At 45.0% G+C, this 25,910-nt stretch overlaps 3 protein-coding genes and 2 long non-coding RNA genes across 6 annotated transcripts in view; 2 read left to right on the top strand and 3 right to left on the bottom strand.

The window, feature by feature from the left end:
* Positions 1–316, bottom strand: part of smn1 (survival of motor neuron 1, telomeric) — a 2,465-nt gene extending 2,149 nt beyond the window's left edge. The window contains exon 1 of the mRNA XM_052067482.1: positions 162–316. Within this exon, the coding sequence (XP_051923442.1) occupies positions 162–209 (48 nt within the window). The 5' untranslated portion in view covers positions 210–316. The remainder of the gene's footprint in view (positions 1–161) is intronic.
* On the top strand, positions 283–6,081 carry hspb11 (heat shock protein, alpha-crystallin-related, b11). The gene is made up of 6 exons (XM_052067488.1): positions 283–510; positions 613–719; positions 2,067–2,135; positions 2,211–2,254; positions 2,348–2,426; positions 4,256–6,081. Exons 1-6 carry the CDS (start codon positions 293–295, stop codon positions 4,348–4,350), a joined length of 612 nt encoding a protein of 203 aa, XP_051923448.1. The 5' UTR covers positions 283–292; the 3' UTR covers positions 4,351–6,081.
* lzts1 (leucine zipper, putative tumor suppressor 1) lies at positions 5,764–25,910 on the bottom strand. 2 transcript variants are annotated; one of them, XM_052067414.1, is made up of 9 exons: positions 25,599–25,910; positions 13,313–13,604; positions 13,112–13,231; positions 10,349–10,511; positions 9,862–10,247; positions 8,936–9,109; positions 8,731–8,862; positions 7,813–8,007; positions 5,764–6,644 (listed from the first exon to the last, which is right to left on the bottom strand). In XM_052067414.1, exons 2-9 carry the CDS (start codon positions 13,544–13,546, stop codon positions 6,126–6,128), a joined length of 1,923 nt encoding a protein of 640 aa, XP_051923374.1. In that variant the 5' UTR covers positions 13,547–13,604; positions 25,599–25,910; the 3' UTR covers positions 5,764–6,125. The 2 variants fall into 2 exon arrangements, with proteins under 2 accessions (XP_051923374.1, XP_051923375.1); XM_052067415.1 differs by lacking the exon at positions 25,599–25,910 and adding an exon at positions 16,117–16,766.
* On the top strand, positions 8,006–9,855 carry LOC127601835 (uncharacterized). Its single transcript, XR_007962652.1, has 3 exons — positions 8,006–8,328; positions 8,686–9,150; positions 9,531–9,855. It is a non-coding gene; the product is annotated as an uncharacterized LOC127601835 (long non-coding RNA).
* Positions 10,923–13,096, bottom strand: LOC127601837 (uncharacterized). Its single transcript, XR_007962654.1, has 2 exons — positions 12,399–13,096; positions 10,923–11,962 (listed from the first exon to the last, which is right to left on the bottom strand). It is a non-coding gene; the product is annotated as an uncharacterized LOC127601837 (long non-coding RNA).

Raw genomic sequence — 25,910 nt, 5'->3', positions numbered from 1 at the left:
AGTATCTTCTATCCTGATTTTGTACGGAATTTTAAAATTACTGTGGCGTGTTGATTTGTTAGCTTACCGAAGTCGCTCTCTCGAATGTCGTACACAAGCATAGTGTTCTTCGACGTGCAGAGTGTAATTTAATAGTGTGAATATTCATCATTGTTACTCACCTGGCCGGTACCCCGCATGAATAGCGCGTCTTTACATCCATTCGCCATTTATATAAAACAGTGGCTAAATTCACAGCTAGTTTAACAGCGAACGAGCTACACGCGTCGAGGATGTGACGTAGGCGCTCGCAATGACGTATTTTTCATGCGACGCAGAGGGTTGGCGTAGCAACGCATGGTTGTTTGTGTGTTTTAGCGAAACTGCGCATCAGACCACATTTGGGATTTTATTTTGTGTTGCTTGTCATTCGTGCACCATGAGTGAGTCATCTATTCGTTCTCTGGGACTGAAAGTTGTTGTGGCTGCTTCCAACGATGAGAAACACCCGCCGGAAAATATGATTGACGGGTAAGGGTCTCCTCCTCAGTGAGTTTTGTTTTTGTTATGACAGTACTGTTTTGCAAATTGGGATTTTTACCTGGGATTAGCTATTTAATGTCTTTGAACCAGAAACGCCAACACATTTTGGATGTCCACGGGAATGTTTCCTCAGGAATTCATCATTCGCTTTGCAGAAATGACAAACGTTTCTTCAGTAACCTTGGACAGCTATAACGGTGGGTTGAAAAAATTAAATCAAACATGAACGATAAGACTTACTTTTCATTGGCACTGTCACATTTAACTTCAAACATTCATTGAAAAAAAATAATGTGATTTGTTTAAGAATCACTTTTTTGTTGCAGATTTACAAGAATATTTGCCAAATTACAGATGTGCTAATTCTTTAAATCCAGTTATGAAATGTGTCAATAAATGTTAGGTGTTAAAACTTGAATGCTAAATAGAACTAAACGGTTAGACTAGTGAGGCTGCATACAACATATAATTGTAAAGAAATTCTTTTGGGGTTAACTTTCCCTTTAATGCTGAAAGGTAGATACAGGTTTTGGAGAAACATTTGCTGCCTTCCAAACGTCTTATTCATGGATGTCTGTGCTTATTTCAACAAGACATTGCCAAACCACAGTCTACATATGTTACAATTTTGTAGTAAAAGAGTGCAGGTACTCAACCGGCCTGCCTGCAGTCCAGACCTGTCTGAAAATGTGTGGCGCATTATTAAGTGTAAAATACGACAACAGCGACTCCGGATAGTTGAATAGCTGACGCTGTACTTCAAGCAAGAACGGGAAACAAATTCACCAACAAAAGGTTTTCTCCGGGTAATCCCGTTTTCTACCACATTGCAAAAATGTGCACCGCAGGTTATATCATTCTAAATTGTCCTCGGGTATGGTTGTGAATGGCTGTTTGTCTATTAGTGCCCTGCGATTGGCTCGTAACCAGTTCAGGGTGTACCCCGCCTACATGGTCATCTGGGATAGGCTCCAGGACACCCGCTACCCTCGTAGGATAAAGCGGATCAGAAAATCAAGTATCGAGTCCAACTTTATTGTCAAATGTGCTGTATACAGCACAGATAACGTTTCCTCCCTCTTGGATGGATGGATGTACCGTATTCTGTTCATATTTACAGCATGTTTAACACAACGTCCCGACTTAATTGCAATTGGGCTCTCTAAACGTCAAATGAAAATCAAAATGTGATTGAGAATTAGATTTGACATTTAGGATTTTTTTTTTCACTCAGGAGAGTGACGTCATGTGCATGCGTGTCATTCCGAGTCAAAATCAAGGTTGGTTAATGCAGCATAAATAGTTCTATTCTTTTCCAGGCTTCAGGTGTTCTTAAAATGAGTTAAAATAAGGTCCCACCTCTTCCATAATGATGCCCTCCAAAGCCCAACAGATGAGTCACGCTTTGTGGGATGTTCTCCAAGGCTGTATCCTAAATCTAAACACAGCCATTTTTCATTTCATTTTAGTGAAATTTGGTGATGAGTTAATTAAATCTTCTGGACAGGCCTGATGACTCTTCCCCCTCGCTTTGTTTGTTGCAGTCAAGCATCTAAAAGTAGAAAAGAACACGTCGGAAAACGCCTCTCACTTTGAGTTTGTTGACGAGAAAGGTAGGGATGATGACTATATGCATGTCTTAGTCACTCACTTGCATTACAAATCCTAATTAACAGTTTTTCCTGCAGAACTGAAACTCACAGAGGGGCAGCTTCAGACAAATTCTATTTCAGTAGGTTCAACATGATCATATCAAACTTAATTAATGAAATGAACTTGGGGGCAAATCCTAACTTGTTTTCCTTACTTTGTGTTTGTTTTCCAGCTTGGCGGAAGCAATGTAACTCACCTTCGTTTTGTCATCACCTCAGGATATGATCACTTCGTTGCGGTGCACAAAATAGGTGTGAATGCTCATTTGACATAAAAGTCTCCACACCGCTGTTCACCGGGCCATCACAAAATGTTACTGGGAATATTTTGTTCTGGTCTGGCGGTATAGTGAGGCAACGTAGTAGCTTCACCATTTTAGCTGTTTTTCTCTAACCCAAACCGTGTCGTTAGACAAGGTGGCAGGACTTACCGGTATGAATACTTTGTAATCGCAGTGTTAGCCCAAAATCTCCAGGCTTCTACTCGTAACACAAATGCCGGCAAAAGCCTACTAGAACACCTACATTTGATTTGGGGTCAATCACAGGCACTTTGAATGTGCTGACTCCTATCTTACATGAGTTTGAATGTGATTGGTCATTTAAAAAAAGAGTTTAAGATATTATCTTATTATACCACAAAAAGCTGGTCTTATGGGTGTGTAGACTTTTTATATCCGCTGTACAATCCGTTGGAACGGAGATTGAGACCCATGAAACTCTTGCTCCTCCGCGCTGCTCGATAAATTATTTCTACGCTGGCCTCATTTGGAGTCAAAGCAATTTGTTGTTGTTGTTTTATCGAGTGACACAAGAATGTGGAAAAAGCCAGCCAGTTTGTGTTTAAGATATAAATGAAAACTATAACGATTACATTTTGTTGAAAACATTGTGCAAACCAGTATCGAGAAAGAAATGGAAAACCTTTTAAAATGTGAGCGAAACATTTTATGTGATTGAGTGATTTGCAGCTCCGCATCATACTCGAGAGGTTCTCGGTTTGAATCTTCCATTCTAGGGTCTGCTTCTTCTTCATTGGTCGTTTAGAATGCGCCCGGCCCATATTTCGACTTAGTTCAAGCCCAATTAATTCAAGATATGGATTCATAGAAGAGACCTTTCACAGCGTTTTCATCTGTTTCTGCTAATTTGGCAACGCTTCAGAAAAAGCGCTGGCTCGCAAGGAATGGCACAGATACAAAGGGCATTTTTTCTCATTCTCTCTCAGAGAGAGAGACACAGTTAATTAACAAATTTTCAGCTGAAGGGGAGGGGAGGCTTGAATTGGCATCTGGACAGACTCCCTCCCATGTATCGATGTTGACATCCCAATAGAAAAGGGAATGGTGGAGGGGGGGGTTGCTGAGGGGGCATGGGTGCGGCAATCGTAGGGTAGTGGGCTCCAGATGGTTTCCCAGCCAAGCAGTTAAGTCTCCAAAGACCGCAAACCTATTCGCTTTAGTTCACGCATGCATGTGCACAAGCACACCCGGTACTCCCATCCTCCACACGGCCGCACTCTACTTTGCCCCAATCTCCCTCCACTGCCATGTCATCTTATCAGGTTGAGCAGTACGCGTGTGCGAGGACCCTCTGGGACTCCCTCCCCAATTACTTTGCTGACTGCAGAGGAGGTCGGGGATTTGCTGAGGCGGCCCTGTAGCGCGGCTCTTTGAATAAACCAATAAAAGTATAAAATAGCGGGCTAAATAACAAGCCCCTTGATATTTAAGGAGCAACTAATTGCTCATGGGTATGGTCGCGATATAGCACATTTGAGTATGTGAGTGTAATGAGTAATGAGGCCATGGCAGCGACTGTTACACCGTTATTGACTCATTCATTATTTACCCGGATGGCTTATTTACAGTAGCGAGGGGGGGGGCTTTGGTCATCAGTCAGGATATTCCCCGTTAACACGCTTTAGAATCTGAATATGGCGCGGTAAATATCGTTGTGCAAATGCGCCGCCCCTTTGCTAATGAATTCAGGCCCCCCCCGCCCCCCCTTTTGTTCTTGACTGTCAGCCGATGAGGAGAATCACAGCAGGATATGAGAGTGTCATTATCATGTCACCGCAGGGCAGGCTTCGGTTATCGGCCGGCGTCTTCTCGGGGGCTTTCTTAACGGCCGTCCAATGACACGGAGATGCCCGCTGGACCGCAACTCATTATAGCACAAAGCATTACTACTGGGGCTGATCCTGCGATGGAGGGGGGAGGGGGGGGGGTGGAAAACGGATGGGATGAATGAAGTTCTGACAGACTTCGGGAGAAATCTTTTAAGTGTTTTTCTTTACCGATGGGTATAGATGCTTGGATTATATTTTCAGCACCCACAGATGTTAAGATCGTGTTTGATTTTCAGTCAAATGTCAATGGAAATAAATTCAACTGTTGATGAAAACCCTTCCGGGCTGGAGTAGATGTCCAAATGGTGAGCGCATGTAAAATCCAGATATTCCACGAAATGTATTGTGTTCTCATCAGGAAGACGCCTCACCCTCTGCTCTGTTTAAACAGACTTTGAATGCGTCCTTATCAAGTTAGGAGTAATCTTCCATGCATGCCATGAACAAAAGAGCCACATACTGGCAACGGGCTTTAATTTGATTTCATGTCTGATTTTGGAGGAATTAGCTCACGAAGAGAAGGAGATGATCGGGCAAGAGGGAAAACAATCTCATTCTTTAAATCCAAATAAGGGCGTGGGCATCAGGAGCGAATGACAAAAGATTCGGAGCTGATGCTTGGAATCCATTAGTAGTGATCAATCAGAATCCAGCGTTTGACTGGTAAAATATCTTTGAGACTGTGCTTCTATTTTTTTTTTTTTGTAATGAAACGCAGTGGTGAATCAAAGTCAGAACATTGAAAAAAAATGATTAGACCACTTTTATCTCATCAGTTTCTTGTTCATTTTCAATTTGTGAGCTAATTCGTGTTTATTTATTTTTTCAATAAATGGGTAGATTAGTGGTTAGCACTTCAGCTTCACAGTGCAGAGGTACCGGGTTCGATTCCAGCTCCGGCCTCCCTGTGTGGAGTTTGCATGTTCTCCCCGGGCCTGCGTGGGTTTTCTCCGGGTGCTCCGGTTTCCTCCCACATTCCAAAAACATGCATGGCAGGCTGATTGGACGCTCTAAATTGTCCCTAGGTGTGAATGTGAGCGTGGATGGTTGTTCGTTTCTGTGTGCCCTGCGATTGGCTGGCAACTGATCCAGGGTGTCCCCCGCCTACTGCCCGAAGACGGCTGGGATAGGCTCCAGCACCTCCCCCCCCCCGCTACCCTAGTGAGGATTAAGCGGTTCAGAAAATGGATGGATGGATGGGTAGATTAGAAGCATTTGAAGCATAGTAGTGGCAACATCATGCTTTGCTTTTTTGGGACGTTTTCTTGAGCTGGAATTGAGGCCTCAGTCAAGGTGGAGCGAATTACCAAAAAAAAAGTAGTTTACTGCTATTACATGTCAGGAAATTTCAAATATTAGGGGCAGAATCAAACTGCACTGACTTACATTAAAACAGAATATTGAATGGTATATTTTATTCACGAGTAAAATAAAAATTCCTTATTAAAATGTCTTGAAATGCAGTTGATATTGCTTTATTAGTTTTCATGCTTGTGGAGACAAATGTTTAGCAACTTTCATAATAATTTGCGTTGGAATCATCATTTCGTCAACTCAACATCAAAGGACCTGTAAAGTACAAAAAAAAATAGCATTCAAAAATTACTTTAACCTTCAATAAATTAATATCATGCAAAACTAAATTATATAATTTGATATTTTGATTGGTTTAATTAAATGTCACCCAAAAAAAAAAAAAGTTAAGCGCTACAATAACAATAATGAGCAATGGCAATGGCCTCCAGTGTCTGCTGTGAAGGCTTTAGTGTAAAATAATTTTTTTTTTAATTTAAAAAAAAAGTACACGTGGCAGCAGGCAGTCATATCTCAGTGGCGATGACATCATCGTAGGTCTGCAGACCTGAGCTATACTTGAGATCCAGGGCCAGCCCCGCCCGAGCCTCCAGTTCAGCATTCAGCTCCTTCATGAGTCGCTCCAGGTCCTGGTTCTTCTTGTGCACCTGCAGGTAGTTGATCTGGAGCTGCTTCTGATACTTGATGACCTTGTCCTTCTCCTTGTTCCACGTACGTCTCTCCTGGTCAAAAGTGATTGCCAGTCTCTCCTGAGCCGCCTTTTCCTCGCCGAGCTGCCGCTTGAGTCTCTCCACTTCTTTGTGGAGGAGTTCTGTGGACGTTTGGCCCTCAGGCTCCTCTTTTGGCTTGTAGACGGTGGTGACTTGCTCTGCGGCTTGATTTTGGACGCACGGCTCAGGGTGTGAAGTGCGCTGATGCGGCTTCTGGTCTAGGGCCTTTTCATCAAAGTCTTTCTCCAGTTGGCCCACTTTTTCTCTCAGCAGATCAGCTTCATTCTTCTTGCGCTGGAGTTCATTTTGGCACACCTAAATTGGGAAAGAAGAGACTTGATGAAGTATTTTGAATCATTATTCCCCATTGAAATGACGAAAAATGCGATGAATCCGTTCGATTTTCCCAGAAAGCATCCACCAAATTATCTTAAATCCAGACGATGAAAATTTCCATTCCTAATGTAATCAAGGTTATTTTGGATTTGTCATTGTCGTTATTTTTTTTAGTTTCGTTTTGACTTTTGTTTTTGAAATTCAGTTAGTTTTCATGATTTTTTTTTAAAGCAAAGCGTGGTATTTTTTTTTTTAGTTTTTATTTTTTTTTCCCAAAAATGCTTCGGTTTAGGTTTTTATGGGTTTTTTGTTCATGACAGGATTAGTTTAATTTTTGAATGTGTGGAGTACAGTGCAAGATTTAAAAAAAAAGACCAAGTATTGTGTAATAAACTAAACAGTAATTCTCAAACAACTGACCTTGCTTCCTCTCGAGTTAAAATGGCTTCTGAAAGCTCATTTATGGTATTCATTGACAAAAAAAAAGAAAATTAAGTACTTTTTCATTATAATTATAGTTAGTTTTGTAAACAACAAAATATAGTCTGTTACTTTTCGCTTTTTTAAGAGCATTTTCGTTATTTTATTTTTCTAATGTATTTTTTTTCAGTTTTAGTTATTTTCATTTGTTTTTGTTAACTATAATGAGCCTGATTGTAACACTTTTTTTTAAACAATAAGAGCCTGTTAAATTCATCCTTCACACAAATTGTCACAATAGGGAACATGAAGTTTGTTTTTCGGCATAATCCTGTTTACCAATGAGTGTGGAAATGAATACTCTCAAAGTGTGCCAATCAAAACTGGGCATTTGCAGCTTTATCGCACACTAATGCAAAAAGTTTTGTCTGTTTGTGCTGCGGCTGGATTATTTCCCCGAAATTCTCTCAACGGTGGTGATGACAAGAACAAAAAAAAAAGTCATTTCACGTTAGCTGAGGAGCGCTCTTGTTTTGGAAAAGTGACTATGCAGGTGTCCCTGACCAGAGAGCGTGCTTGAATAAATTTTGACATCAAGTGGACCTACCGAAAAAGCAACTCAACATTCTTACCAAGTACTTTTGTCTGAAATTAAAATAAGATCAGGTCGTTATTCTCTGTTTGAATTTGAACCCGAGCGTGTAAAGACATTCCGATAGAACCTAACCTTCACTTGGATGGTGCGGGAGCGTAGCCTGTCGCCGCCGTCTTTGTTCTCTTCCTTGAGCATCTCCGCCTTGGCTGTGATTTCTTTCAGCTGTGCCCTGAGGCCGACTATTTCATTGAGCTTGTGGCTGACGTCCTCCTGGCTGTCTCGCAGCTGCTGCTTTAGAAGGGAGATCTCGCCTGCTTTCTGGCACACCTACATTGGGACACAAAAGATCACAGTGTCCTCTGTTGTGTGCTTTGTACCCTTCTGGGGGCTGTTCAAGTATTTTAGCGGAAAATGTTCCTCTTATGGAGACCGAGAGGTATATTTCTCACCACGTGCTGGCATTTTGGTATCTTTCCAGTTATGATACACATTTTCCAGTGTTGGATTTTTTGAATGGATAGGATATTTTCTCTCTCTCTCTTGGGAAAAATTCCCATTGCCCATTGGGAAGATACGCAACAATAACAACACTCTTATTCGCTGCGGTGTGTCAAATTCATAAGACGTGTTCACTTTCAGGGCGGCCCGGTAGCACGTCGGCTTCACAGTGCAGAGGTACCGGGTTCGATTCCAGCTCCGGCCTCCCTGTGTGGAGTTTGCATGTTCTCCCCGGGCCTGCGTGGGTTTTCTCCGGGTGCTCCGGTTTCCTCCCACATTCCAAAAAACATGCGTGGCAGGCTGATTGAACACTCTAAATTGTCCTTAGGTGTGAATGGTTGTTCGTTTCTGTGTGCCCTGCGATTGGCTGGCAACCGATTCAGGGTGTCCCCCCCCCCTACTGCCCGAAGACAGCTGGGATAGGCTCCAGCACCCCCCGCGACCCTAGTGAGGATCAAGCGTCTCGGAAGATGAATGAATGAATGAATGTTCACTTTCACTTCACAGGGACTTTAAAAAAAAAGGTCCCGTAATGGCACGATCATGTGTCACCTCCCACTGAGTTTCCTCGAGCGTCGGAGCGAGTTGCGTGTTCTCCTCCTCGTAGGCGCTCAGTCTTCGCTCGATGAGATCCCTCTCTCGGTTTAGCGTGGCGATCTCCTCCTTGAGTTTCTCGTTTTCTGCCTGCGCGAGATGCAAAGCTCATCAAGAGGGAACGATCTAGTCCATCGTGTTGAAGGACTTGAGGTGTTCTGACCTGGAGTTGGCTGACATGCAGCTGCAGTGCTTGGCGGCTGTTGGCGGCCATCTGCGAGGCTTGTTGCAACGACGCGGAGCATCGGTGGTTCAACTCATGCATTTCGTCCGTGCAATACTTTTGTTTTTCCTCCAAGAACTTGTAGGTGGCCGCTTCCTTCACCTCATAGCTGACCTGTTGTTGATTTGGGAGAAATGTCAGCAAACATGTTGATAGTCGGGCGGCCCGGTAGTCCAGTGGTTAGCACGCCGGCTTCACAGCGCAGAGGTACCGGGTTCGATTCCAGTTCCGGCCTCCCTGTGTGGAGTTTGCATGTTCTCCCCGGGCCTGCGTGGGTTTTCTCCGGGTGCTCCGGTTTCCTCCCACATTCCAAAAACATGCGTGGCAGGCTGATTGAACACTCTAAATTGTCCCTAGCTGTGAGTGTGAGTGCGAATGGTTGTTCGTTTCTGTGTGCCCTGCGATTGGCTGGCAACCGGTTTAGGGTGTCCCCCGCCTACTGCCCGAAGACAGCTGGGATAGGCTCCAGCACCCCCCGCGACCCTAGTGAGGATCAAGCGGGTCGGAAGATGAATGAATGAATGAATGTTGATAGTGAGACTAAATCAGTCATCACACCTTGGACAAAAGGAGAATTCGGCTTAACCGGAGGTGGGCAATCCGTCAGTACTGACGGAAAGACCGTCTGTCAGTCGCTGATAGACGCTCGTTTTGCTGATGAATGACAAGAACATCGAGCGAGAAGACCGAAGAGAAGCTTGATAATCGCGAGGGAACACGTGAAAGCAGTTGGCAGAAAATGTTGGAAGATGGAAAACAATAGACTTAGACGGGAAAAGGTTGACTCGCCGTGGCGATCCTTAACGGGACAAGTGGGAAGGAAAAGAAGAAGTACAAAAAAGTAGCACGTTGAGCCAAATTCGCACCTGTAACTCTTGCAGTTCGTTCTCTCTCTCCAGTAGTCTTTGTTCCAACGTTTCGATGAGTGACTCATCTGTTGTCAGAGGGGACCGACTCCCTCCCGCGGTTTCAGAGAGACGTTTCGGCCGATGTGAAGATAGCGGGGAGCCACCGTCGCTTTGAGCCTTTGATGACAAGCCCCCGGGGCTCAAACTAGCCCCGTAGCCACCGTCTCGACCCCCGCTGTTCACCCAGGGGGACAAATTGGGCTGAGCTCCCTTGAGGAGACAGTTGGCGATAGCGGAGCTGCCATCGTTGTGACTGACGGGGCCTGTGCAAGCACTTAGGCTTCCACTGGTGCTGTGGGTGGGGAGGCTTGACATGGAGTTGTGACCAGAGTCTGACAGATTCCCTGAAAGCAAAGTTGAGGATTGATTTTTGAACGCTTTTGTTTGGCATTCAACCCACATCATCACATTTTGAAGTTTATCGGCGTCGTTTAAAGATATAGACCGGAGGATGTGTCTGGCTTGTGTCGGATGTCGGGATTCTTTGATTTGTCCACTTGGCTGAGGATGCGGTCCAGGCTGTTGCGCTGTGCTTCTGTAGAGGATACGCTCCTGGGACTTAAAGGCTTGTATGCAGTGGATCGGACCAGCGACTTCTCAGCGGTAGTCTAGAAGAGTGAAATGACACGTTGTCAGAAATGCTCTTGCCCGCCTCCCGCCCCCTTTTTTTTTCCCCATAGTCACTAACTCCTTTCAGCTGACGGCCTTACATAATACACGTCATCCCATGCCTGACAGAGCCAAGGATGCACAACTTAAAGTACCAGCAACTAACTTTCTTCAGAGTCTGACACAATATCCTTTCATTCATTCATCTACCGTACCGCTTGATCCTCACTAGGGTCGCGGGGGGTGCTGGAGCCCATCCCAGCCATCACCGGGCAGTAGGCGGGGGACACCCTGAATCGGTTGCCAGCCAATCGCAGGGCACACATAGACGAACAACCATCCATGCTCACATTCACACCTAGGGACAATTTAGAGTGTTCAATCAGCCTGCCATGCATGTTTTTGGAATGTGGGGGGGGAAACCGGAGCACCCGGAGAAAACCCACGCAGGCCCGGGGAGAGCATGCAAACTCCACACAGGGAGGCCGGAGCTGGAATCGAACCCGGTACCTCTGCACTGTGACTGTGCCACCGGACTACCGGGTCGCCCCCGCGTGCTGCATTTAAGCATTAAAGGAGTTTTTGCAACATTGTGGGCGTGAACACAGCCGACTTGATTGACAGCCAGATAAAGCGGACCCTCTCATCCTTTCAAATATCGCAAGGGAGAATCGTCCTTGATCGTCCTTGACCTTGACATGGCAGAAGAAGTCACTGATTTGAGTAGCGCACCAGCTAAAGTCGGTCGGTCTCAGAGGAACTGCAAGCTACAGGCGAATGAGAGTGTTAGCTTGGGAAAATCACAGAGATGTCAAGTGGGCACCGGATCATACATGTCTGCTGATATTTTGGATGTTTAAAATGGGTTATGTAAGATTGTGACTCAGAGTATGACTGGTTGACTGTCCCTTACTGTATTGCGTATATTCGAACCAGAACACCAGCGCGTCTTGTAAACTTCCTAACTTGCCATCTTTTTGGATCGTCAACCAGATAACACCCCAAGTTAGCATTGCGCTATAGGCTGCGTCACTTACTGACATCAGCCACAACGGGCATGATACGAAAACGTTGGATGCGGGACAACCTGAATGCCACAGTCCCTCTCCATCTGTATTGTTCAAGAAAGTGGAACCATACAGTAGCTCTCTTCCTTGTTCTGCCCCCCCCCTCTCCTTCGTTCTGTATACCACACCACCCACCCCTCACATGCTGCCAGAAGGAAGATGAATAGCCCCTATTGTTAATAATATGGGATGCTGTGGTAAAGAAGGAATGCTTGTGAGCTCAGCATTCCTCCTCGCCGACTACATGACTGGGATATGGGGGGGGGGGCCTTTTTTTGATTTGAAAAAATAAATCTCTCTCCCTATCTACCAAGCTCAATTAGACACTGATGTATTTCCCATTTCTGCTTCTTCTGCCCCCCCCCAACTTTGGCCTGGGATCCCTGAGGCTTCTAAAGCTTTCATTCATTCATTCATTCATTCATTCATTCATTCATTCATTCATTCATTCATTCATTCATTCATTCATCTTCCGAGCCACTTGATCTACTAGGATCCACTAGGGTCGCGGGGGGTGCTGGAGCCTATCCCAGCCGTCTTCGGGCAGTAGGCGGGGGACACCCTGAATCGGTTGCCAGCCAATAGCAGGGCACACAGAAACGAACAACCATTCACACTCACACTCACACCTAGGGACAATTTGGAGTGTTCAATCAGCCTGCCACGCAAGTTTTTGGAATGTGGGAGGAAACCGGAGCACCCGGAGAAAACCCACGCAGGCCCGGGGAGAGCATGCAAACTCCACACAGGGAGGCCGGGAGCTGGAATCGAACCCGGTACCTCTGCACTGTGAAGCCGACGTGCTAACCACTGGACTACCGGGTCGCCCTAAAGCTTTCAGAGAAGGTCATTTTCACCTCCTTATTGTCAGCGCACTCAAATCACTTCCCCGAGTAGATCAAGGTTATTCATTTGGAAAAGGGTAATTATGAAAATGAGAAGGTTCACAAGCGACAACTGTCCGCTACCTGCTGTGAGACCTCTCGCTTAAACGTTTCAGCAGCTTTTTTTTTTTTTAAGAGTGCACTCCTGAAGGCTCTGACTCATTAATGGAGCATAATGGAGCACTGGGAAGTCAGATCCGGTGGCCAAAACTACTTCCTGTCAATTCGACAATACACGTGAACTGCTTCTACCCACTGCTGCGAAACTATTGGAAACATACTGTATTTAAAATTATAATAGTCATACACGTACAATAAGTTCATTGTTATTACTTTTTTCTGGGTGGGGGGGGACGATTTGCATGGTTCTACTCAGCAGGGGTGTCAAACCAATTTTAGTCGCGGGCCAAATTGTGGTGATGGTTTCCCTCAGAGGGCCATTACGACCGTGAATTTTGTGAATTATATCACCTCCACGTATTACATTCACGGTTTGAAAGCAGAAGTCAAGAATAATGTCTTTTTCATGAGCATAAGTCAATAAGTCCGATGACAACAATCATGCGAACAAATTTACAGATTCAGTGTTTCATATTTCATGAAATAAAGACATGTCAACACGTGGACTGATAATAACTGCGTTCTTACCCCATCAGTCCCTGACATTAGTTTGGGTCGCTCGTCAGATTTCTCCTGTCCGTTCCGTCCGCCGATGTAGTCTTCTGTTGAGCCTCCTCTGTGGTAGGCTGACCTCGATTTATGGCTCACCTTACGTCAAGCACATTCATTTTTCTCATCTTTATCTGCCAGAAAATCACGTATGTGTCATTCAAAAGCACATGGGCCCACCTTTATGTAGAAAAAGTCCTCGCTTCGTCCCGAACGGGAGTGCGAGAGGCCTTTAGGGAGGTGGGCGGGCGAAGAGGAGGAAGCCTGAGTGAAGCTACACTTGAGTAAGTCATCAAGGCTGCAACCGCCATTGCGTCGAGGCTGATTCGTTCTGTTTTTCAACCTCAACTCTGACGCCTTGCAGTGTTTACTGTTGAGTTCGTCGTTGGTGATGAGGCTGCTGACGCTTCCCATGTTCCCGTCGGGCAAATGAAGGATTGACTCAGCTCATGACCACCCCAGAGAAGTTCATCTGCAAACATAGCACGATGAAGTTTAAAAGATGTGAACTAGTTTTTTTTCCTCTCATAAAATTCATGCCAGCACCGATTTAAAGCAATTTTAACTGTTGTTTATTTAACTTCATTGCTTCCCGTTCGTTGAAGAAGCGACATCTGGAGCAGGTGTGCTTTCATTTCCAAAGTAAACACAGCGGAATAAAAAAAAAAAACATGTTGGCTCCGTGCCCGGCTTTGTGTGTCTCGATTTATGGCTTAACCGTTGGATTGGACTCAAAAGGCCTTTGTGTTCTACTTTTAAACAAATTAGGACATTGACTGACCACTTGCAAACATGTGATTAATCCCTCACCCTCATTTTAATCAAAAAACATGCATTTATTCTTGATGTTTTACATTCCCATTGCTAATTCCCACTTCCAAATAATTCCATAGCGGTGCGGGCGATTCTGTCCATCCGCGGGAAAAGACAACGAGGCCCCAGATGTAGTGTGACATGATCTGACCCAGAGTGGAGAGTGGTGGCTATCAGGCTCAGGGGCACCCCCTCACCAGCTGGTCCTCATCCCCTCACCACTTTATAATGACCGCAGCAACAAAGGCTTGGACTATCGTGTAGTTAATCACATCACATCGGATTTAATAGGGTCATTTAGCATTACTGGACGCATAGCTCGATACGCAATGAGGTACACCTTGGAGGTACGCCTGCATCACAGGGTCAAAGGTCTTTATAAAGATCGTAGTTTTTAAATGCAGAGTCAATACATAATATATTCAAGATTTTTATTAATATGATATCATGGTAGGGCGGCCCGGTAGTCCAGTGGTTAGCACGTCGGCTTCACAGTGCAGAGGTACCGGGTTCAATTCCAGCTCCGGCCTCCCTGTGTGGAGTTTGCATGTTCTCCCCGGGCCTGCGTGGGTTTTCTCCGGGTGCTCCGGTTTCCTCCCACATTCCAAAAACATGCGTGGCAGGCTGATTGGACGCTCTAAATTGTCCCTAGGTGTGAATGTGAGCGTGGATGGTTGTTCGTCTCTGTGTGCCCTGTGATTGGCTGGCAACCGATTCAGGGTGTCCCCCGCCTACTGCCCGAAGACAGCTGGGATAGGCTCCAGCACCCCCCGCGACCCTAGTGAGGATCAAGCGGCTTGGAAGATGAATGAATGAATGAATGATATCATGGTAGTCGTGTCAAGCTAAACCGAAATAAGCAAGACTTATTTTCCACATACTGCGCATGGTGTATGATTGAACGTTGAATATGATCAGAAATATCATCAAAAGCTAAACATGCAAATCATCTAGAGCAGGGGTGTCAAACCCATTTTCGTCACGGGCCATATCTTAGATACCGTTTCCCTTCGATGGCCATTATGACTGAAATCATATAAGGTAGTCAAGAATTACGGTTTATTCAACTGTTGTTGAAGTTCCTGGAATGAGGTGTTTGGCAACAAGAAAATGCGTACAATATGTCTCTCATTTTCTCATTTATTACATATGAGAATTCGAATTTTTGGTTCATATTTTAGCAAGCATCATGGAAGTTGCCACGTTTGATTTGCTTCGCAGGCCACATAAAATGATGTGGCTGGCCACATGTGGCCCCCGGGCCTTGACTTTGACACCTGTGATCTAGAGTATGTATGGAACTAATGCAAATTTTATTAGTGTTGTTATTTTTTGCAGCTGTGCGCTGTTTTACGCTAATAGGCCGAGAACACAGCTTATTTTATGGTATCTTATAGGCACCTCAAATGACAAGCAAAAGAATAAACATAAACTCGCATCGTCACATTTGTTCGATGCATAGTTTTGCATTTTATCAGGGTTTATCTCCTTGCTTTTTAAATGAACCCTTTCTTGTCAGTATTTTATTTTTTAATCAAATATGTACTTAGCAGACATTTCATATTTGTTTTAATACTTTTGCTCCTCTGATATTTAGACTTTGTTTGGTGCCCAGAAAGGCATGTACAAATAAATGTACTGTATCATCATGATTGCTGTTAAATGAGAGTGCCAATTAAAACTGTTTTTTTTTCTCTCACAAAAACAGCTCGCCTATTCGTAAATCACATATTTAATCCGGGCGTACCCAATCTTGCGGCCCGCCGGCGGCGTCATTTGACTTTCTTGTTTTGATTACAAGAGTACAAAAACGAATAGCGGCGCAAGCGCTGATCAATTTTCATCATCCGAGAAAACAATAAGCAGACACGACATCACGCTGAAATGCAATGAGGAGGAAGATAATGGGCGGCGAGCACGGCAGAGAAACCTTTTACACAGAAAGTCATTCAAAGGAAACAAAAGTCTGATCGCTGTCAAAATAAAGAAAAACAAATCCAGAATCTCATTATGAAGCATCACAGATATTAAACGGAGCTAAACAATGGCAGTGAACTTTGCATCTGCAAAAGCACAAACAGTCATCGCTCCCTATTGTGTTGCTCCAGCTTTCACTATCACGCTCACACCACTCACATACATACACGGGGGGGAGACGGCTTTTTACTTACTAAGCATGCACCTCTAACCAGGCCTCCCACGAGTGATCTGTCCAGTCCTGCATGAGGACGCCCAGCCCTTTCACCCACGCACAGACCCGTATCAGAACACCAAAAACGCTTCTAGGCCAACGGGGTCCGATAATGTGCAGTTGAGGGGTGGGGTTGGCTTTGCATTATAACTGACATGTAAATGGTATTTTCTGTGTGTGTGTGTGTGTGTGTGTGTGTGTGTGTGTGTGTGTGTTTGTTTTTGGGACCTCCCTCTTTACACCCCCTCCTGCTCCACCACCGCTCCCCGGGGGGGGAGTAAGTGTACAACATGTGCACCCTCAGAAGCGACGTGTGCCGCTGAAGTGATTAACTCGAGGCCCTCACAAAAGATCCGCCCGTGTACCCCCCCTCCTCCTCCCATCCCCACTGTCACCCGGACACCTCCTGCTTCTGCATCGGCCTTGGATGTGCTAACCTCCCCTCCCTCGGTCCCTCCGGCCCGCTCTGTGCCCTGCACCCATAAGCAAACAAGCCTTCAGCTGAAGGAGGGGGGAAAAAAAAGCTGCTTGCTTCTTTGTGCGTTGAAGTGTGCCGCTCTTTGTGTTCTACTCCTGTTGATGTATTCTCCCCAAACGGCCCCGGACCATATTTGAGTGTTAAATAAAAGGACTCAACCTCACAATGGAGAAGGAGCTGGAGAGCTTCACTTTTTATGTGATTTACAACCTCGGAGCCACGCATATTCAAACGGAATGTTTCAGGGAGCGTCCCGCAGGATGACGTATGAGGTGTTCTCCCCCTCCCAAAAAAACAACAAGAATGAATTGAAGATGTACTGTATTTGGTGGTCCTGGAGTGGCGCGGACAAATGAGGTGTAAATCTAACAGGCCATAGATGTCACAAGTTGTCTTATATTTTCTTCTTAATGTGAAGAAAACAGACAGCTTTGCAGCATATCTGCTGATTGATTGTCATGGCCAATGCGCAAGGAAATCAATGGGGAGAACATTTGGTGACATCATCTTATCTGCCTAGAAGATTTTTATGTGCAGGATTTTCACGCTCTGAGAATAAGACACACTATCTCAGACAGTACCATTCCTTTCGGTTAATGTTTTCCCTCGACTATAGGGCCGCCTGAAAAATCTCATGACAACAAGTAAAGCTTGGAGGTTGAATCAAAAACTTGGTGCGCACTTACTCTCTTTCCAGCAAAGGTCCGATTACGCCGCGTGGTCAATAGCAACCTTTTATCACAGCGGACTTTATGTGCCCCTAAGCGTATTTTTAATGCTCATTTCAAAAATGTCTTGACCATCAGGTTTTGGAGATGTATTCTTTTTTTTAAAAAAGTTAGCCTATAAAAGCGTGTGCAATACAGTTTTGACCATGCGTTGCAATTAACTGCTATGGTATTTTCAGAAAAACAAAATTCTACCTCTCGCTGAATCTAACTCTTAATTCATAACTAAAATATATCACTATATACATAGTATATTATTGATACACGGGCGGCACGGTGGGCGACGGGTTAGCACGCTGGCCTCATACAATACAATACAATACAATACAATACAATACAATACAATACAATACAATACAATACAATACAATACAATACATGCTGATTTATACAGCGCTTTCACAACAGCGGCAGCTGTAACAAAGCGCTTTACAAAACAGTTAACATAAAGTAAAATAATAAACACAACACATAACATAAAACACGGACAGTCACTTTTCCATCACACGCTTTGTTGTTTGAAGCGGTTTGAGATGAAAGAGGAGAGAATCAAAGTGTCCTTTAACCAGTGGATCAGAGACGTCATGCTCAAAATGTGCACACGTCGGCTACAAGCTAAGTTTCAAAGTCAACAAGAAGCTGTAGCATCCATTGACGAAAAAAGAGATTGGTTCACTTCTCCTGTCCCATGGAAATCCATTTCAATTCCAAGAGGTGCAGGGTTTTATTCCGATGTGGAGTTTACATGTTCTCCCAGTGCCTGCGTGCGTTTTCTCGGGGTCCATGGAACACTTTAAACTGTCCCTAGGTGTGAGTGTGAGCGCGAAAAGTTGTTCGTCCATGTGTGCCCTCCGTTTGGCTGGTGACCAGTTCAGGGTGCACCCCGCCCGCTGCCCGAAAACAGCTTGAGAGGATAAGCGGATTAGAAAATGGATGAATAGATTTTTGTGAAAGAGAAAAATCTTGGGCAGATTTGGGCAAAACATTAAATTAGAAAAATTGACCTACGGAGTTGTTTTTATGATCGATGTCCACCAAATTCTGCGTTGATTGATGAACTCTCCTAAAATGTCTAAAAACCCTACAAAATGAAAAGAAGTGGCTTCAAATTTGAAACATCACATTGAAAAGTTTTAACTTTTAATATCCCTAAATGTTTGATTTGTGGAAAAAAAAGAGCCTTGCTGCTAGCCAAAAAGTAGCTTGTGAGCTAGCTGGGTCTCCTTGCCGCTGACGAACGGGCAGCGGGCTCGTTCGCACCTCCTTGCCTTCGTGTGTCAGTGTGTGGGTTCACATCACACACACTTCAGGGAAAGCTAACCATTTCTTAAACACATCATTCATCTTGTGGCTCACACACCCTGACAGACATTTGTGCGCATACTTATTGCTTGTTATCTACCCACACCACTTTGTGTTCCAACATACTATGGTAACTTCAATAACTTTTTAAATAACACCGAGATGTTCCCTAACTAGGAAAGATGCGTTTTGTCAACATCGCTAGCTAGCTAGCTAGCCAACACAGAATACTGGTATATATTAGCCAAGTGACTCATCTCTCTGTAATGACAGTTTCATTTCACTTTTAAACTTTTTGTTACATTTGTCACATTTTCACTTTTTGTTAAAGTGCTCAATATTGATTGCGCAGTCGGCGTGCTACAAGCGCTTCTGTGAAATGGCGAGGGATGACAGATCCACGAGTTCGTCACTTATCTGCACAAAAGTGTTTGCACTTCTTTGTGTCCAAGCAGGGGGCTTTCTGTGTGTGCAAGGGGGGGATCATACTTTTGAGCACCCGCTGACCCGACTGATACAAAGCAAGGCCGACTCACAATGGACCCCCCCCCAGACCCCCCCCCCCCTACCCCCTTCCCCTCCACGCACATACACACTCATTGACATCGAGCATAGAGCATAGCCAATCGTTTTTACCGCAGCCGGTGGAAGGCAGCATTGTGCTACCATGTTGTAAGATTTATACCTGCCGCTCCCGCACAATAACCATGAAACTTTCCACTGTACCTCCACATTGCCAGATGGCACCACTTTAATTCTCACTGTCTGCATGTTAATTTTGAACAGATGCATGCATAATCTATCTGGTTCACGCTGTCTGTTTTTTTAGGTCACTCTCGGCCACGGTATTGTTCTTTGGGTCGGGATTTCTTAAGCTTTAGTAATTTACTATTGTGGCTTGCTGGACTTTTACTAAATTGCGACGTCACTACTGCCACCAAAGTTATGGTTTTGGCATGAGTTTGTCTGTTTGTTCTTTATTTGTTTTATCTGCAATTTAATCCCCAATGTGTCATTAAAATATATGTGTACGCGTTCTTCCGAGGATGTCCCAGATGTAATATCGTCAGCACTATGAATGTAACACACACATCTCAATTCAACACGTTTTTACTTCTTCCATATTAGGTTGTAATTTGCTCTATTTCAGTCGGATCTTATTACACTTTGTTACTTCGGACTCGAATGACAGTTTCATATGGGACATCAAATTTGTTGTTTTTATTGATTGACCGTTTTTTCTTTTTTTGAATAGTTTGGATGGACATATTCATTGATCAATTGAAAGTCAAATCTGGATCAAGTTGAAATGATTTTTGATTTATTATGCCTTGCAGCAACTGAAGCAAAACGAGTTGCACACGTTGACTGCAATCCGCAGAGGTATTGTGTACTCGCACTCAATCAGTTTGCTTTCTGAAGGAGTACAAAACTGTATAACATCAACTTGGGGGGGGGGGGGGGGCATTTTTGGCGGTTTCTTGGGGCCTACCCGCCCAGTGCTCTTGTGGTGCGCTCGAGTGCTTTGAAAATAGCGGCTTTCTGGGTCTCTGCTGGTGTCTCAGTAACGCATTGACTTGTGTGTGTCACGTGGGGGGCGGGATGAGCTGAGCACCGTTCGGGGTCACGGGCCGCTGGAGCCTATCCCAGCTGATTTTGGGCGAACGGCAGTCGACAAGCTGGATGGTCAGTCCCATCTCAAGAGAGACAACCATTCGCACAATCACAGAATAGGAACTTAACCCACACTGTCTGCACCCAAGTCAGACAAACGTAGCACGACATCACCAGCGACTCTCTAGCAGACATCCATCCATCCATCTTCCGAGCCGCTTGATCCTCACTAGGGTCGCGGGGGGTGCGGGAGCCTATCCCAGCTGTCTTTGGGCAGTAGGGGGGGGGACACCCTGAATCGGTTGCCAGCCAATCGCAGGGCACACAGAAACGAACAACAATTTGCACTCACACTCACACCTAGGGACAATTTAGAGTGTTCAATCAGCCTGCCACGCATGTTTTTGGAATGTGGGAGGAAACCGGAGCACCCGGAGAAAACCCACGCAGGCCCGGGGAGAACATGCAAACTCCACACAGGGAGGCCGGAGCTGGAATCGAACCCGGTACCTCTGCACTGTGAAGCCGACGTGCTAACCACTGGACTACCGGGCCGCCTTCTAGCAGACATTTCGATTCGAATTAGACAGAGCAAAACTATTCCCATTTTGCCGGCATGTATTGGCGTGCATCTGATTTACTGGGCATCTGCTGTAATGTCGATTGCCTGAATGCAAAAAGCGAGATGTATCGCTGTGTTATGTAACACATTAGATAACCGGAATCAATCTGTGTTTCACGCCAAGTAACTGATGATGACTCCCGTGTAATGAAGCAAGCACTTCCCCTTATCATTGTCATGACACGGGGGAAATTAAACTCACAAATTAAACGCGAGCAAGAGGAAGACCAAGAGGAGGAGGAGGAGGAGGAGGAGGAGGACGGCGACGACGACGACATGGGGAGAAGCGGAGAATGATGGGTTGAATTATTGAAAAGTAATACTCCATCACTTTCTCCGTCAGCCACTGCGGCCTGTCAGATGCACGCACACACGCGCGGATGTCCTGATCTGCGTTGCTGGCTGACGTGCGGGGATGACTAATATGACCCCCCCCAGCAGCAATTCAAATGGGAATGAAGAGTGGGGGGGACAGACAGCCCATCTATCTTTCCCTTTCATTGCTACCACTGCCACTGTCCGTGCATGTGCGACGCACGCACGCGAGCCCTCACAATGACACCAAATAGCGTCTAATTGGCTAATCCATTTAGTGCATTGTAAAAGGAGATTGAGCATGAATTGGGGGGGCGGGGGGGGGGGGCTTCAGTGGTGAAGAGCAGAATAGCAGATAGTCATTAAGGGCCCCACAGTGACGAGCCGGAGCGCCAGGTTCGGACTGAAAGAGAAAAGACGTGCACCAAGTGTCTATGAGAAGGATTTTCGGTGCGAGAGTGTAACGCCGCATAATAAACTGATGACTGGTACATTGTCCTGCATGCGGTTTTGTCTGCGAAAGGAGTTTAGATGCAGAGGATGAACGTTCTGGTTTAATCAAACAGCTATCACATCATCTGCGCTCATTGTCGCCGTCCTCTTTGATAGCGGGCCAGCTTTTTATGACGTACCCCCTCTGGGTGAAATGAGATTGCCTTCAGATGAGGCGTTCAAATGAGACAGCGGGTCAACCAAACAATCAAGCGTCTCACATATTAATAGATAAGGAAGTCAACCGGGTTTGTGCGGCTGGTTAAATACTAATTAGGCAATAGCGGCATTTGCATAATTTCAACAGCCGCACACGCATTTGGGGTAAATGGCAGCTTTTCTAGCTCAATTCATGCTCAGTACAACAATAAAATCATTGCGATTTCCTTTTCAACACTCTCTACAATGAAATATGAAAATCCAGGTCCACAGAATGAAAATCCGGCCGCAATTTGGCAAACGCATTTGGGGTAAATGGCAGCTTTTCGAGCTCAATTCATGCTCAGTACAACAATAAAATCATTGCGATTTCCTTTTCAACACTCTCTACAATGAAATATGAAAATCCAGGTCCACAGAATGAAAATCCGGCCGCAATTTGGCAAATGCATTTGGGGTAAATGGCAGCTTTTCGAGCTCAGTTCATGCTCAGTACAACAATAAAATCATTGTGATTTCCTTTTCAACACTCTCTACAATGAAATATGAAAATCCAGGTCCACAGAGTGAAAATCCGGCCGCAATTTGGCAAACGCATTTGGGGTAAATGGCAGCTTTTCGAGCTCAGTTCATGCTCAGTACAACAATAAAATCATTGTGATTTCCTTTTCAACACTCTCTACAATGAAATATGAAAATCCAGGTCCACAGAGTGAAAATCCGGCCGCAATTTGGTTTTAACCACAGGGAAACAAGCTCCCGAGGAGATGGTTTTGTTCTTCTATTGCACGTTTTGATTCACTTAGCTGCATCCGGGCTCCACTGGAGGTGGCCCCGGTGACGGCGCTGCCATTGAGTCGTGCTTACGACTTAGTAATTAGTCTGAAAGCTCCACTCTGTCTGTCTGTCTGTCACTGCGGTCATTGGTCGCGATGGTGAGAAGATCAGTATAACGTCTCCAACTTCCTTTCTGAAAGTGTCGGCTGGAGCATTAACAACCACCTCGACACGAATGACTGGGCTCTTGTATCGGATCTGATTTGACTGAGCAAGTATGCCTAATGTTGTGGTGTCCAAAGTGAGTTTTATGTCTTTGGTAAAAGTTGGTTAGTCTCTCATCAAATATTCAGCGAGCGGGCTTTTATTACAGCGTAAAAGCAGCAAAGTGGATTTTTTTTTTAGCCGTGGAAGTACATTGGACTTTTTAAATTACTGTCCACCTCTTAGCCTTTTTAAAACACCTTCCGTGGCTTGTTTAATACAGGCTGTCTTGCATGATTGTACCTCTGAGGCACAAATTACACATAAAAAAAAAAAAAGGAAAAAAAAGCTCCCAAATCGGCATGTAATACACACACAGCAAGGCAGTCTTTTTTGAAGCATTATATGAGCAAAGCGAGGTAGAAAAGAACGAGGCCTTGCCTGGCACGGGGGCTCATTGACCCTGCAAGCTGAGCAGCGAGTGATAAGGTTGTCATTCTGGAGCATAACCATCCTCCCACCTCCTAATCTGTTCACGCTCCCTGTATATGTGTGTGTGTGTGTGTGGTTAGTGTAATGTGGGAGGAAGTGGACGTACAATGAGCTCACTTTTTGGGTCTGCGGGGGGCAAGGGGATGGAGGGTGGAAATATGACTGTTAGCCTCAGGCGCTACCTGTGCTCATCTCCAGGATAAAATCAGTTTGACCTTGTTGCGGTCAGTTGTTCATTACAAGAAGGGAGGCCGCAGGTTTGCCCGAGTAAGAACGTCTGGATGGAATGCGCCGTATGTGGAAATACTTTAGTATAATAATGAAACACACTTATACTGTAGCTAGCGTGAGGCTGCACGCCACCGACTCAGAGGCTTCACTCATGAGGGGGATGCTCTATTTGGGACAGCTATTTTAAGAAATGTCTCTTCCTCAGTAGGTCAGAACAGCGTCAGTGATGGCACCTACATTTAGGAAACCAGTTGCTAAGGAATTCCTTTTAAACACAAAGTCGATAATGAGGCTTAATTTGCGCATTTTTTTTTCGCTCCATCTTCTGATCAAAGTCGGTCGAGGGCCGATTTTCAGGTGTCTTTAAGATTATCCTGTGGTGTGCAGTGTGTCCAACCCAATATTAATTCCATTCATTTATTCTGCTTGGAAAATGGTTGGTAACACATTTTCAATGCTTCAGATCGAAAAGTGTTATGTATACGGTCAACAGAGGCTGAGTTCGGCTGAACCGTAGACTTAGTTGGTGATTGTGATGGGAAACAGAATGCCAGCCAAGTAGGAACAGAGGAAAGTCTCAAATGATGGCTTTCGATCATGTCGATGACGAGTTCAGAAGTGTGCAAAAAAGACACATCATTGTGCAACAGATGAAGAATCCAGTCTGATATAAATGGTAAATGAAATGCACTTAAATGCCACTTTATCTACAACACTTGGTGGCTGCTGCAAGCACTTTACAAACTACTTCACATTCACCTTTCTAATTATCTATTGAACTGGAAAGTACAGCCGCCTGTGTACCGATGGTTCACTGCGGGCTGCCACTTTCAACTCGTAAAACTCATAAAAGTTTTTCTTTTTAGTTTAAAACGGCTTACTTTAACCAGGATTGCGCTCTCCATCGTGGCCAAAGGCACATACTGTATTTCACGGCGCCTATCCTCTTTGACACACTTCAGATGCATCTTAAATCTAAGCTAGCTAGCTATCTTGCTAGGGAGATGCTCTCTGCCAGGCCAAATGCCGCAATTTGTTGCTGTGCGACATGGTCTGAGGGAGGGCGGCAGCGAACTAACGACAAAGGTATTAATACTCTGCCGAGATTGGCTTCATTGGCCGTACTCCTGAACATTCAATCTGATGCCGATTAGCTGGCTAGCTAACTATTCACATACCATTCAACCTCGTCCACTTCATCGCTTGAACGAAACAGTTTGTCTCCACAAGATGCATATCGAAGTGCAACAATTATGATTTGATGTTTGTTTTTTCACAACCACTGGAAGCCTCATTCGTACACAGCCAAACTTTTAACAATTTCTTCTACTACTCGTTCTCCTTTTTGGGTATTTTCACTCATTCTAGATGGCCTGTGGCACTACCCTGCCTCTCACAGGTCATTCCTGGTATTGCATTGATCATCTTGAGCGCACGCACTATAACGACACACATACCGATTTACTTTTTTCAGAATCTTTTGTGAGGTTTCAAATGCGTGTTCTCTCTTTTAGATACCAGGTGCAATAACATCCTCCCAAAACCTGCCACACAACCCAACGTTTTGTCAACGACAATGCACAGCAATGTCGAACATGCTTGGACGTGCCCAATAACGTGTATGTCTTTCACAAAGGCTCCCACTTCATTCCGCATAGTTTGAAAAGAGTTGAATAGCAGTGCAAACGGAACGTGTTCCTTTGCTGTCTCAGTCAACAAAACGAGAATGATAGGTAGTAGTTGGAAGCCCGGAGAATGATTGGTACTACATGACCACCTTCAGGTCAGCACTGAAAAACCTTGTTCAAAACAGGTTTGTCCAGTAACGGTTATGTTTGTGATGGGCAAATTTGAGAATGCAAACTCCTCATTCACGATGTGTACATGCCCGCTGAAAAGTAACACGAGGCAAACTTGTCCAATATGAATTGAATGCGGAATGACAGCCCACGAACTTTGAAGCAAGCAAGACAAAGGCGGTCCCTTAAAGTTTGAAGTTGACACTTCTAAAAAGGGAACTTTAGCACAAAATATTTGTGGGGAATTACCTGATCGGCCTCTCTTTGGACTGCTCCTCCCCAAAACGATGTGGACAACCACGGCCGAGGAGGAGGACGAGGAGGATGATGATGATGTTGCCGTGTTCCTCTTTGCCCCTCTCACCTTCTGTCAACGGCAGACTACGGTGCAATCAGCCCATCCACTGAACACTCACATTCCTCCATAAAGTCGCTCTGGCTCTCTCTGCCCGCCCCCTCTTTACTGTGCGTCTTTGTAGCCTCCCCCCAACTGAATTCCCATCTCATTCCCGCTCCGTCACTCATCGTCCAAACACGGCTCGACTAAATCCTCCTCCAGCA

The sequence above is a fragment of the Hippocampus zosterae genome, chromosome 6 (genome assembly GCF_025434085.1).
Source record: "Hippocampus zosterae strain Florida chromosome 6, ASM2543408v3, whole genome shotgun sequence".
NCBI classification, from domain to species: Eukaryota; Metazoa; Chordata; class Actinopteri; order Syngnathiformes; family Syngnathidae; genus Hippocampus; species Hippocampus zosterae.
The sequence above is the reverse complement of the archived record's forward strand: the minus strand, read 5'-3'. Positions and strand labels throughout refer to the sequence as shown.

Coding starts and splice junctions, on each gene's coding strand:
- lzts1 (XM_052067414.1), bottom strand. CDS start 13,546: ATGGGAAGCGTCAGCAGCCTCATCACCAACGACGAACTCAACAGTAAA. Junction 9,110..9,861: donor ACGAACTGCAAGAGTTACAG/GTGCGAATTTGG, acceptor AATCAACAACAG/GTCAGCTATGAGGTGAAGGA. Junction 8,863..8,935: donor TGCATGTCAGCCAACTCCAG/GTCAGAACACCT, acceptor CATCTCGCGCAG/GCAGAAAACGAGAAACTCAA.
- hspb11 (XM_052067488.1), top strand. CDS start 293: ATGACGTATTTTTCATGCGACGCAGAGGGTTGGCGTAGCAACGCATGG. Junction 720..2,066: donor AACCTTGGACAGCTATAACG/GTGGGTTGAAAA, acceptor TGTTTGTTGCAG/TCAAGCATCTAAAAGTAGAA. Junction 2,136..2,210: donor TGAGTTTGTTGACGAGAAAG/GTAGGGATGATG, acceptor TTTTTCCTGCAG/AACTGAAACTCACAGAGGGG.